At 40.6% G+C, this 13,329-nt stretch overlaps 1 protein-coding gene across 2 annotated transcripts in view; it reads right to left on the bottom strand.

The window, feature by feature from the left end:
• Positions 1-13,329, bottom strand: part of KIAA0232 (KIAA0232 ortholog) — a 106,274-nt gene that overhangs the window by 26,870 nt on the left and 66,075 nt on the right. For both annotated transcript variants that reach the window (XM_074951727.1, XM_074951729.1), the window contains exons 4-5: positions 2,575-2,641; positions 476-557 (exon numbers count right to left, since the gene is read on the bottom strand). In XM_074951727.1, coding sequence (XP_074807828.1) covers positions 476-557; positions 2,575-2,641 — 149 coding nt within the window. The remainder of the gene's footprint in view (positions 1-475; positions 558-2,574; positions 2,642-13,329) is intronic.

Raw genomic sequence — 13,329 nt, 5'->3', positions numbered from 1 at the left:
CTTTCCCCAAAGAAGTCAAAAGCAAAACTCCTATTGTTTTCAGTGGTACCAGCACTTTGTTTACAGTGGACTTCATACTTTCCCCTTTTTGTATGGAAGACAACACTGTCTTAAAGATATAATACCATAATTATACCACCACAAATCTGGCATAGGGAAAAAAGATTGGAATTGTACATGAAACTACTTTTAGCACTTTAAGTTGTCTAGCTGATACAGTCCCTTTAATAAAAATTAGAAAAAATTAAATAAATAGAACACTACAGTTTAAAAATTCAATTCCACAAGTGTCAACAAAAATAAAGTTGGCCTTGTTGCAAATATATAAGGCATCGAACCCCTAGAACACTACATGTGCAAAAGGGGACTCTAGGAATAACTTTACATTTCCTGATTTTCATTAAACATTTTACTTTTTAACTACTGTATTTAGAAGATTTTAAGTTTCAAGTTAAAAAAACAAAACAAAACATACATTTCCACTTGATCCTTTGCTGTGGGAGATAAATCAGCCTCAGGAGACAAAGAACCCTCTAACTTTTTGTGAATCTTCTCCTCTGTTATGAAACAAAACGTCAGAAAGTTACACCTTAGTTTTAGAGAGAAATTCAGAAAGTTATTAAATATAAACTAAAAGTATCTAACAAAAACACAGGATATATACCAGTAGTTAGATATTTACAATAATATATGGTAATCTATTAATACTTAGCAATAAAAACAATTTCATGTACAAAAATTGTTATAGAGTGTAACCTAAGATTGAGAGTTTCTAAAATAATCTCATTAAGCCCCATTAATTTCACCAAAGATGACCAGGATGCAACTGTGGGCTACACTATGCCCTAGCTACACTCTTTTCCAATTCAGCTTTATACTCTCCTTAGTTTGTCAATGTCCTTAACCTCTTTTGGAAATTCTACATGTAAAATAAAACACTAATTGTCCATTTATTTAATACGTAATCGCTATTGGTTCTGGCATCTAACTGCTCATGTATATCAGTGGGGAAAAAAATTAAACTCCAGAGCAAGTAGTGTAATTATTTTTGTGGTGGGAAGGAGAAGTGCAGAGGGGGGATTTCAGTTGCAAGGGCTGTGTATAATACAGTATTCTGAATTTTCCTATGAAAATATACAAGATATAAAAATGCAGTTGATGTACATACTTATCTTTTTTACTCAAATCAAAATAAATGGTTTTATATAATCAACAACACAGAGGCAGCTCGAGGGGGTCTCTGAAAAGCAACCCGAAGAACTCACTGTGAATGTTGAGTGTGTGCTCCTTTTTACGCTTAAAAAGAGTTATACTTATCCTGGTGCTCACAGTGATACACAGATGTTCTTATAAACAGTGAAATCCAAAGAGCATGACTTATAACATCTGAAATCATGTTTAGAACAGTTAGATTCATTTACTTCTGAAAAATTGAAGCAAAAGAAAGTAACAGTTTAAGATGTGAATCAGGGTTGCATATATAAGTATGAAAAGAGAACTATCAAAAAGGGAAAAATATATTTACTTATTTTAACTTTTTTGTTTTTGTTTTCGGACGTTTTTAAAGGGTTTCTGTTTAGAAGTATTGCCACAACGGCCTTTTGGCTGCACAATGAAACAAGACTACTAAAATACAACTTTCTTGGTTTGTTTTATTTTCAGAGAGAAAAGTCTTATTTAAGAAAGAGTGAAATATTTATTAATTTTTATTTATTATTTCTATTTTTCATGAGTGAGCAAGACAATTTTAAATTGACTGAATGTGTACTGCTGTTGAATTTGTCACAATATGCTACTCCATGGTTAGATGAATGTTCAGCTACAGTGAACTCTGGTTGTAGACTCTACAACTATTTTATGTAAAGTAGTACAAAGTCATTCCAAATGATATGTGAATATTATAGGACTGCAGAACTTTAGTATAAATGAAGATCAAGTGTTTAACAAGAGAGGTTTATGGAGAGAAAATAGTGCAGTAGTAGCATTTTGAGACACAAAAGTGCAAGAGTGGCACTGTGAGGTTCCACTTTTACAGTCTCAATTTTGATATCAAATGTCAACAAAAGATTCTTCCCCTTAGATCTGTCCAGTCGCATTTACAGCCTCAGTTACATTCAATGTAGTCTTTAAATTATGACCTGACACCTAAGCAAGCCCACTTCATGTTAGTGGGTTTTCACAGATATATCTGATTGTTTCATAACTGTAATTTAGTAATCCATTCTTAGTAAATGAGTGGTAATGTACAAAAAGGAACAGAATCTAGCTCACAATCTCTTATCTTTGTTGAGGCTGCAATGTGACCAGGAATAAAAATTCACCAAAGCAAGCAAAAGGTACAACTGAACACACACACAAAAGCATATCTGTTCATAAAGGAAGTGCCATTTGAAGATAGCCATTTTTCAGGTAAAAGAACATATTGATAAAAGATTATTCATTTTACTTTCCAACTGTTCGCCTTATTTAAAGGGAGCAGAGTAATGGGACCAGAACATCTCAACCTGAAAACCCCCAAACTGTATACTTTACAAATGTGCTCTTTGGCCTCAAAACACGCAGTGTAAGTCTCACCTTGCTTACTCTGAAGGTCTTTTAGTCTAGAGCAAAGCTCCTCCACTAAAGTTTCGATCCCAGAGCTCTGTGCAATAAAAAAAAAAAAAAAAAAAAAAAAATAGAAGTGGAAATTACTAAAAAGAATATGTATACCAAATTACAAATGCAATATAAATAAGAGACAACGTAGATGAGGTAATCTCTCTTATTGGAACAACTTCTGTTGGTGGAAAAGACAAGCTTGCAAGCTTCACAGAGCTCTTTCTCAACTCTGAGGAAGGTAATTAGAATGTCCAAGTTGAATATAACGTGGGACAAATCATTAAGCATAAGGGGTTCACACATGTTGTAGGAGATCACTTAAAGTTAAGTGGGCAATCAAGAGATAGCAGGCAGTACAGTGTTTTACAAAATTGTTGTGATGAGCCACAAAACCAATATCTCTGTTATGTCTATGGTTTTTAGTGTCCAGCAGAACTATGAATTTAAGTTCCCAAGCTCAGTTTCTGAAGATGTTGTGCAGGTTTCTTTTGAGGAAGATGAGTGAGGTCAGATACAGAGTAATTGCTTTGTGAAAAGTGTTCACCCATGGGTGATTTGGCATTTTTAGTATATCATTTTTCTATGAGAATTCATTTGAGAATGTAGTAATTGTCTCGTTTCACCCACAGTTGTGGTTGGTGCATTTAGTGCTCTGGATGAGGTACACCACATGCTGTGACAGGCATGTGTAGAACCCATGGATCTTCAAACATGTTATATGGGCGGTCTTGATCATCATAACAGTGGAGATAGGCCTGCAGGTTATTCATCTGTTCTGGCAGGGTTTGGTGCCATTTTGAGTTGATGTTCCTAGTCTATGGGGAGCCTGCTTTTGACCCTGAGCTTGGCAAGGCTGAGGGGGTTGTTTGTTGTCCAGAAGAGTGGGTTTGGTAACGTTTTCTTTCAGGATGGGGTCCCCATCAAGAATGGCTTATAATTCTTTGATGATACCCTGTATGGTAGAGTTCCTTTGTTGAAGCTGATTGTGGCATCCACGAAATTGAATCTGGTGCGGGAGTGTTCAAGAGAGAGTTTGATGAATGGGGGTGATGGTTGTTCAAGTTGTTGCAGAAATCAATGAGGGAGTTTAGGTCCTCTGTCCAGAACATGAAAATATCACTGATGTATCTCATGTATATTGTTGGTTTTGTGGTGTGTTTTTCCAGAAATTCTTCCTCAAGGTGGCCCACTAAGAGGCTTGCATATTGGGGAGGCATCCTAGTACCCATGCCTGTTCCCATGGTTTGGACAAATCCACCAACAGAAGTTGGAGCAATAAAAGATATTACCTCACCTACCTTGTCTCTCTCATATCCTGGAACCTGGGACAGCTACAACAATTCTGCAAACAATGTATAAATATCTAGTCAGTCATGAATTTTCTATGTTTCACAGGCTAAGTATGCATCACACTGCACCAGAAAACAGTTAAAATTATGCATTTGTTCCCAGGAAGAAATGTGTCATAGTAAGGGTCAATGTGATCAAGTGAAACAAGTTAATAAATATGAACATAAAGAGAACAGAAGTATTTGTGGCACCTTAGAGGAACATAAAGAGGTTTTCCAAATGCAAGGATCATACTATGCAATTTACTGTAAAGTATTCGTGAGTTTATCACTTGTATACTTTTATGTATACACACACTATTGTCAATTAAGATTGAGTTGAATATCAGAGTAAAAATCATATCAGTAGATCATGGAATTTACTTTAATAAAGTTGAATTACTTTTCTATTGCAGGGTTCACCTAAAATATTTTTCAGAAAGGGACCATGTCCCCGCATAGTGAGGAGTAAAAATAAGAACAAAAAACTTTTTAAAATGAATAAAAAGGTGAAGACGACTTTCAAAGTTCTTACTTCAGTTCAGGCCCTACCCTATTGCTCTTTCTACTTACCATGCCTGAACTAGCTTTTCTGTAAGTGATTTTTTCATCCTCTCTTTTCTCATGCTTTTATTATCCATCTCCTTTTTGATGTTGGCCTCCCATTATCTCCAGCCTCTTTTCTATTAACTGCCTTTCCTTCATTACTCTCACCCCAAACTTTTTTCATTCCTTTATCCACCCCCTCCCGCCAACCGGAAAACAGTTCTAGAATTAGAGAAAGCTGTACTACCAATGTTAGATGTTAAACATTAGAAGTGCAGCATATTAGTAATACTACCGGCAATCTGATGGAGTAGTATTCTGTAGTGTTCCAATGGAATAAAAGGTGTGTGACAGTCAATACAATACAGGATGCAAACCCACAGCCTGAAATGACCATTTGGGGGGGAGCAGAGCACGATGGTGTATCTTGAAAAATATCTAAAGAGAAACCCAATTGAAAGGGTCAAGTTTAGAGACAATATGCTATAGCAACTTACACTCAGAAGCAGAAGGTTGGAGTTGTAATAGGAAAAGCAACATACTGGGTAATGTAAGAAGCTGTATGAGCAGTCCCCTTTACACTGTCACACTTCTTAAAAACACCTGTAGGTTGCTTTTCCTAATACAACTCCAACCTTCAGTCCTCACAGCACTTGAAGTTACTGTGACTTTGACAAACCTACTGGCCACAGCTACCACCACCATTTACCTTCTGAATTTGACCCAAACATCTTTCTAACCTTTTGTGTATATATGAATGTGATGTACACTTCTTTCCAAAAGGTACTACATACAGCACACAGAGGTTAACAAGTGATGAAACAGATGCAAAAGAGGCAGACTTGCCTGCATCATCATGTTGGCGCAATGCATTTCTTTTAAAAAAGATTTACATACACACACACACTCCCCCCGACCTCTCCCATTACTTCTCAGTAGAGGAAATGGCAGGAATGAGAACATAAGATGATACTGATACACAATGACGTTTTAGGGGAAAAGGGACCAAACTGTACAATTAAAATAGCTCTTCCATTCTGAAATAATGTTGCTCATTTGAAAAGTCATACTGAAGTAATGACTTGTGCTCTTTAAGTTCTAAGTTTAATTATTTGAAGTTAAAGTGACAAAGCAATTTTCTAACCCAGTGAACTGCAACTGCAGTGTTGAAAGTGCTAAATATAAAACTTCACAACATATACTTGACTCAAGATGATGAAGCAATATTGAACATTAGGATATATCTTCTGTGTTTATAAACTACCTACTATTAAAAAAGTAGAACAGAATAGCATACTATGGATAACTTGTGTGGTTGCAGTGGCTGTCAGTATATACATGCACCATCTACAGTAGTTTGTTTTAAAAAGTAGCACAGAAAGAGCTGGTTTTGATTTCACTCTGCTCTCAAGAATGACTAAATGAAAAACAACCTGTGGCAAATTTAGAAAAGCTAAGCAATTTAAAACCACTAAACTAACCAAACACAAATACATGTAAGAAAAAGATAATCTTCTTACCATTATGCTGAAGAAATGAAAACGTTTTGGAATCACACACTCAGTTTCCTCCTGCATCACAAAACTAATACTTAAATCAGCTGACATACTGCATGCTGTTATGCACAGCAATCCTATACAGCGAGCACTAGGTTAAAAAAAAGCCTACAGTGCAGAATGTCAAGCCTCTAGAGATCATTTATTTAACTCCTTACTGCACTGTGTAAAACACGCTGCAGATTAGGAAAGTAACACCTCACAAGCTGTGCTAAAATGCTTTAATATTCTCTTGCAGACTGAGAGATGTATTTAACAAATCAGTACAATGTAAAAGTAATTTTCTGGTGTTTTGTTAAGGGATATGTCTTAGCCGTTACACCCCAAGCTTAGAAAAATCTAAAGTAACCCAGCTAGCATCTGTTTGTCTCAGTAGGATATGTAATTATATGAATTTAAAACATTACAAATTATCTACCCCTGAAGTGCCTTGCTTTTCTTAGTTTTAAGCTCTGCAATATTTCTATTGGTTTGTGATTATTTTAAGACGTATTTATCCCAACATGAAATACACAGAACTTAATCACAATAGCATTTGCAACAATATCAAGTGGTTAACTCTCACAATTTCTGTCTTCGGGTGGAGTATGAAATATTGTTTGAGTTTATTTCAGCTACTAAACTAGCTTCCAATAATAGTCCCTCTTTTTCTCCCCCTTCAAGATCTGGAGGAACCCACCACTTTTAAATTCTGTATTTTTAGTTTTTCCCTTCCCCTCAAATCAATCCCTCATTTTCCCTCTCTGTTCTAGTGTCTTCCAGGATCCACTTACTCCCATCCCTCCTCTTTTTACTTCCATCCCAATCCATCAAAGGTTTTACTTTTTGGCACTCTGCCCTCTTGTTGAGGGCTAGACTGGCTCATATAAGGATAGGTGCCAGATTACTAGTTTGGGAGTGACTATGCTAGTAGATAAGGCTGCGAGTTTGTCACGGAAGTCAAGGATTCCGTGACTTCCTGGGACCTCCGTGACTTCTGCAGTGGCCAGTGCAGCTGGCCCAGGGGAAGCCTGAGCAGCTCGGGCAGCCCCATGGCCAGCCACACCAACCACTGGTGGGGCAGTCTTGGGCCACCTCCCCCAGCAGGAGCAGGAGTTTGGGTGTAGGATGGGCTCAGGCCTGGGATGCGGGAGGAGATGAGGGCTCTGGGCGGTGCTTACTTTGACAGGCTCCCCGGAAGTGGCGACATGTCCCTCCCTATCAGCTCCTAGCTCCACCCACAGGCACTGCCCCCGCAGCTCCCATTGGCTGTGGTTCCCGGCCAATGGGAGCTGCGGAGCTGGCACTTGGAGGGAGGGACATGTCACTGATCTGGGTGTGCTGCGAGGAGCCGGGTAGGAGGTCTGTCAGCTCCCGCCCCCCCTGAGCACCACCGCCAACACTCCCTCAAGATTAGTCAGGGGTATATAGTATAAGTCATGGACAGGTCACGGCCATGAATTTTTGTTGATTGCCTGTGACCTACCAATGACTTTTACTAAAAATACCCGTGACTAAAACGTAGCCTTACTAATGATGAGATAACTGGTTCTTATGATGAGATAAGTGGTTCTGTGGATGAAGGGAAAGCAGTGGACGTGTTATTCCTCAACTTTAGCAAAGCTTTTGACACAGTCTCCACAGTATTCTTGTCAGCAAGTTAAAGAAGTATGGGCTGGATGGATGCACTACAAGGTGGGTAGAAAGTTGGCTAGATTGTCGGGCTCAACGGGTAGTGATCAATGGCTCCATGTCTAGTTGGCAGCCGGTATCTAGCGGAGTGCCCCAAGGGTCGGTCCTGGGGCCGGTTTTGTTTAATATTTTCATTAATGATCTGGAGGATGGCGTGGGTTGCACCCTCAGCAAGTTTGCGGATGACACTAAACTGGGAGGAGTGGTAGATACGCTGGAGGGTAGGGATAGGATACAGAGGGACCTAGACAAATTGGAGGATTGGGCCAAAAGAAATCTGATGAGGTTCAACAAGGACAAGTGCAAAGTCCTGCACTTCGGACAGAAGAATCCCATGCACCGCTACAGACTAGGGACCGAATGGCTAGGCAGCAGTTCTGCAGAGAAGGACCTAGGGGCGACAGTGGACGAGAAACTGGATATGAGTCAACAGTGTGCCCTTGTTGCCAAGAAGGCCAATGGCATTTTGGGATGTATAAGTAGGGGCACTGCCAGCAGATCGGGGGACTTGATCGTTCCCCTCTATTCGACATTGGTGAGGCCTCATCTGGAGTACTGTGTCCAGTTTTGGGCCCCACACTACAAGAAGAATGTGGAGAAACTGGAGAGAGTCCAGCAAAGGGCAACAAAAATGATTAGGGGACTGGAACACATGACTTATGAGGAGAGGCTGAGGGAACTGGGATTGTTTAGTCTACGGAAGAGAAGAATGAGGGGGGATTTGATAGCTGCTTTTAACTACCTGAAAGGTGGATCCAAAGAGGATGGATCTAGACTATTCTCAGTGATAGCAGATGACAGGACAAGGAGTAATGGTCTCAAGTTGCAGTGGGGGAGGTTTAGGTTGGATATTAGGAAAAACTTTTTCACTAGGAGGGTGGTGAAACACTGGAATGCGTTACCTAGGGAGGTGGTGGAATCCCCTTCCTTAGAAGTTTTTAAGGTCAGGCTTGACAAAGCCCTGGCTGGGATGATTTAGTTGGGATTGGTCCTGCTCTGGGCAGGGGGTTGGACTAGATGGCCTCCAGAGGTCCCTTCCAACTCTGTTATTCTATGATTCTAATAGATAAATTAAGCCTCTGAATTTGCCCAGCGCTAAATTAAGAGTTCTGTGACTTTTCTCCAATCAACCTACCTCTTGCTTACAAAATAGCAGAGCTTTATCCAGAGCAAATCAACATAGCTTTTTCAGTTAACTAAAGAGTGAGAGAAATCAAAGGCAGCAATCCTCAAGCACGCAAGATAAAAGGAGATGATTGAATTCACACCCAAACTCTCATTTGTTGCTACTAGACCAGGGTGGGCAAACTACGGCCCAGGAGCCACATCTGGCCCTTCAGACATTTTAATCCAGCCCTCAAGCTCCAGTCGGGGAGCCGGGCTGGGAGCTTTCCCTACTCCTCACGTGCCATGGTTCTACATGGCTCCCAGAAGCAGCAGCAGCATGTCCCCCTCTGGCTCCTACATTCAGGGACAGTGAAGGGGCTCTGCACGCTGCCCCCGCCCCAAGCGCCACCCCCGCAGCTCCTATTGGCTGGGAACTACAGCCTATGGGAGTTGCAGGAGCAGTGCCTGCGGATGGGGCAGGGTGCAGAGCCACCTGGCCGCGACTCCGTGTAGGAGCCAGAGGGAGGACATGCCGCTGTTTCTGGGAGCACCTTGAGGTAAGCACCACCCAGAGCTTGCACCCCTGAGCCATACCCCTGAACCCCTCAGTCCCAGCCCAGAGCACCCTCCTGCACCTCCAACCCCTCAACCTGAGCCCCACCCCAGAGCCCTCACCCCCCCCAACACACCCCAACCCCCAAATTCGTGAGCATTCATAGCCTGCCATAATATTTCCATACCCAGATGTGGCCCTCAGGCCAAAAAGTTTTCCCGCCCCAGTGCTAGACCACTGAATGAGTCTCCTTTACTCTCTCTCCTTTTCTCTACTCCACTGCAGAGGACCTTTTTCAACAGCACCCACAGACGAACAAAACTGGTGTGATGGTTCAACATTTTTACTAGACTCCTGCCAGTGCTGTGAAAAAGTCTATATTCATGAGCACAGATACTACACTCCTCTGTCAAGAGTCTCCTGCAGTGGGTGAAGAGAAATAACTTTAAATATGAGATTTGTAGGATTTCATTTCTAGTTTAAACAAATAACTAATATCTCTACTGTAAAATCCCTCAAAGTGACCTGTACAACTAGATGCAATATCAATGAAATGCATCTGGTTGAAACATAACACTTTAGATAACTTTATGAAAGGTGGTAGGTTTCATATACACATTTCCAAACTTAAGTATCTCTTGATATTTTTAAGAGAGGAAAAAAAGGCAAAGACATTCTCTAAAGAGAAGAGAGCCTGCACACTTTTTAAAAATTGTGGTCTTCAATTAGTACAGAAGATTTGCCTTTAAAAAAATAAGTCCACAAATTTGCTGCTTTTGGAATACTTTATATAGTTTTAAAATGCCGATTTAACCAATTTTAACTCACAAAGACAAAACCTGTCTCTGTCAACAATTATCTATGCCACGCTCCAGCCCATTAAAATGCAATTGTCAGAGTTACATCTGTAGGCAGGAGAGATTATATTTTGTGTCTTTAAGGCTTCAGCCAGGAGTTTTAAGAGATTGGGTCCCATTGAGAGCCTGAAGGTTAGCTGTAACTGCAAGGTAAGTATATCAGGGCCAGCAGACTCGTTCTAAAGTTTATCTGAATACAGTTATCATCCAGTAGGTTTAGCATGTTTTCCTAGAGTTTCTGATACCATGATGGTCACATCTCATGATTATTTCACCAAGTTTCTAGTCTACAGAACTGAAGGTAGCATGAGTAAGTAAGGATATATGGCTCTTTATTCTCTTTTCAGCGGCTCTGTTAAGTAGTCATTGCCTATTTCCTCCCAATGGTATTATTTGGCTATGTGCCAGCTGACTGGGCTTACCTTCTATGACATATCAGTGAAACAGCTGCCTGCACTGAGAAATCTGAACAATTCGGAGCTAGATATTATAAAAGACATATTTCTAAAATTACTTAAATATATGTGCAATATAATCTACTTAGCTAGCTATGACTTTGCATCTTGTTCCACATGAAGCAAGGTAAAGTCTTTCTTGTCCTGCCCTGAACTGTGTCCTAGCCTTTTCTTTGTCCGTCATGTCTTATTTAGTTATAAGGTCTGTGGGACAAGGAACAAGTCTCTTCTATATTGGTGAAGCATCATAGTAAATTAAAGGCACTATATATTTTAATTGTTAATGATAATTATAATAGTGATATGAGAATGTCACTACAGTTTCCCTTTGGGTACATAGTACACTTGAAAATCTTAAAAAGCAATTCTTCACTTTTATAAAATACAGCTTTGAACAATGAAATACAAGTTCTTAGTTTCACTTTTTGATAGTGCATAACTACAGTGCACCAGATTACTTTTCTTGGCATGTGGCCTGTCACCAAGTGAAAGATTAAGCAGCTGTTCTGGGTGAATCAACTGTTAAGACATATGACCTGACTACAAAATGTGATTCACCCCAACTGTACATTTGTTGCTAAACTTACTCTGTCAAATGTAGACAGTTTGTTAAAAGAGTCAATGTTTTCATTTTCTTAAAAAATTGCTTACGTTACAAAATATAAATTATACTCTAAAACATGTTTAAAAGTTTGAATATAAATGTAATGCAAAGAATAGAAAAATGTATCCATATTTACCTGAAAATTTCCTTTCTTTCAAGTAGTAAAGTCCACAGATCTGTTAAAATGGGTATTTCAGCCTGCTTCCAACTTGGAGGCAGAACCAGACCAGTTAGTCAGCCACTGGCAGCAAGGGAAAGCCCTGACTCCTAAAGTTCCCTCCAGCTGAGATAACTTTCACAGCCAGGGAATTCAAATCTACTTTCCTATATCACAGATTGTGATAAATATAATTTGTGGGGAAAAACAACAATTTTCCAACTGCAGAGCATAGTAATTTCCACTAACTGACAACGAACCTAAATCCTTGTATGTCAATTTTCATTGCTCTGCAAGATGATCCATTTGTCTTCGGCTGGATCTGTGGACCTTATTATTTGACTAAAGTATTTTTTCAGGTAAGCACAGATATATTTTCATATTCTTTTTTGAAGGTCCACTGATCAGTTACCATGGAATTTTCAAAGCAGTGTGCCCACAGGGTGGGAGGTAGGATCATCCTTAAGACTATGGGCATCCAAAACAAGACAGATTACATATAAATAACTTCATCTTCCCCTAGTACTAAACCACAGAAAAGACTGCTCCCAAAATAAAGAAAATGGTATTTGCTAAGACTAGATAACCAAAATGCAGAATTTGATGAACACATGGCTGACTGGCAGATTTCAATATAGGAGACATGACTGTCTGCCCTGAGGTTGACAGTGCTTTGATAATTGCCAGAAAAAGAAATATTTCTTGAATTTACTTAGGGAATGAATGTTAGGATAGTTGTAAGGTTCACCTGCCTGAATTAAAAGTACAATACTGGGTCTTGATAGAGAGAGAAAGCTCCCAACTTCAAATAAAAAACCCTTATCTAATTAGAGATGGTAACATCAGCAGGCCTACTCTAAAAGATTTGTGGTATAATGACATCTCCTGCAGGGCTTCAATCTGGGTAGTGCTGCAAGGAGCAGAATGAGATTTCAAGATTATGCTCTATAACCTTGCAGGGTTGGAATACAGTGGATGCCCTAAGGAAGCATTTAGTGCTGGGATTGGTATAATCTTCCTTTTCTTGAAAATGCTGAGAACATTATACTACAGAGAGCTGATCTTTTTACTTGGATGCTTATACACACAAAATAAAGCCCTGCTGGAGTAACTCAAGGCTATGTTTCACTGGTTTAACACAACAGTTAAAAATATGGATGTTGCACCAGCCAGCAGAATAAGTTCTATTTGTTGTCTTCTATTTTGGGATCCATAAGCCCAATCTCTCTTCATCCAAGTATTCACTATAAACCTATCTAGTTTCGAATGGCAGGACTGGTCTTACAGAAGTCTGCTGTTGCGAGACTGTCAAATATCTAATGCAAGGCAGCCTGAGAGACATAGCCTTGTCAGACACTGACCGGGAGCCCTCGGACAAGGTACCCTGGGCCTGGTGATATGCCCAGGGGGTCCAAAAGGGCCACTGTGCAAGCCCCTGCCATTGCGCCGGCCATGGCATTGTGCCCACATCAAGACATCTATGTGTCAACCTGTGCCGGTTCCAGCATGAGTATCTGGACCCCACTTCTGACTCCGAAGATGAGGACCGGGATCTAGATGGCCACGGTGCTGAGCGAAGCTAGGCTGGTGATTGGTGCCGCGAAGATGGGGAGTGGTCCTGGAATCCGGAGTGGCACTGTGACGACGACTGGCGACAAGTCCTCAAACGGTGCCGTGATGCCCGGTGCCAAGAACGGGATCTCCACTGAGTTGGGGATTGGTGCCGGGACTCAGAGCAGTGCCTCCTTGTTGGTGCCGGTGAGTGGTGCCTTGGAGATGCAGGCAGATGCAACACTGCCGGCTTGCCCCATTACGGTACTGCCTTCAGTGGCACCGGAAGCTTGTTGCGGAGGGCCGGGGACCGTGATGCTGTCATGGCAGCGAGGTCCCTCGTGGC

Source organism: Natator depressus, chromosome 4, assembly GCF_965152275.1.
Source record: "Natator depressus isolate rNatDep1 chromosome 4, rNatDep2.hap1, whole genome shotgun sequence".
Classification (NCBI taxonomy): Eukaryota; Metazoa; Chordata; order Testudines; family Cheloniidae; genus Natator; species Natator depressus.
The sequence above is the reverse complement of the archived record's forward strand: the minus strand, read 5'-3'. Positions and strand labels throughout refer to the sequence as shown.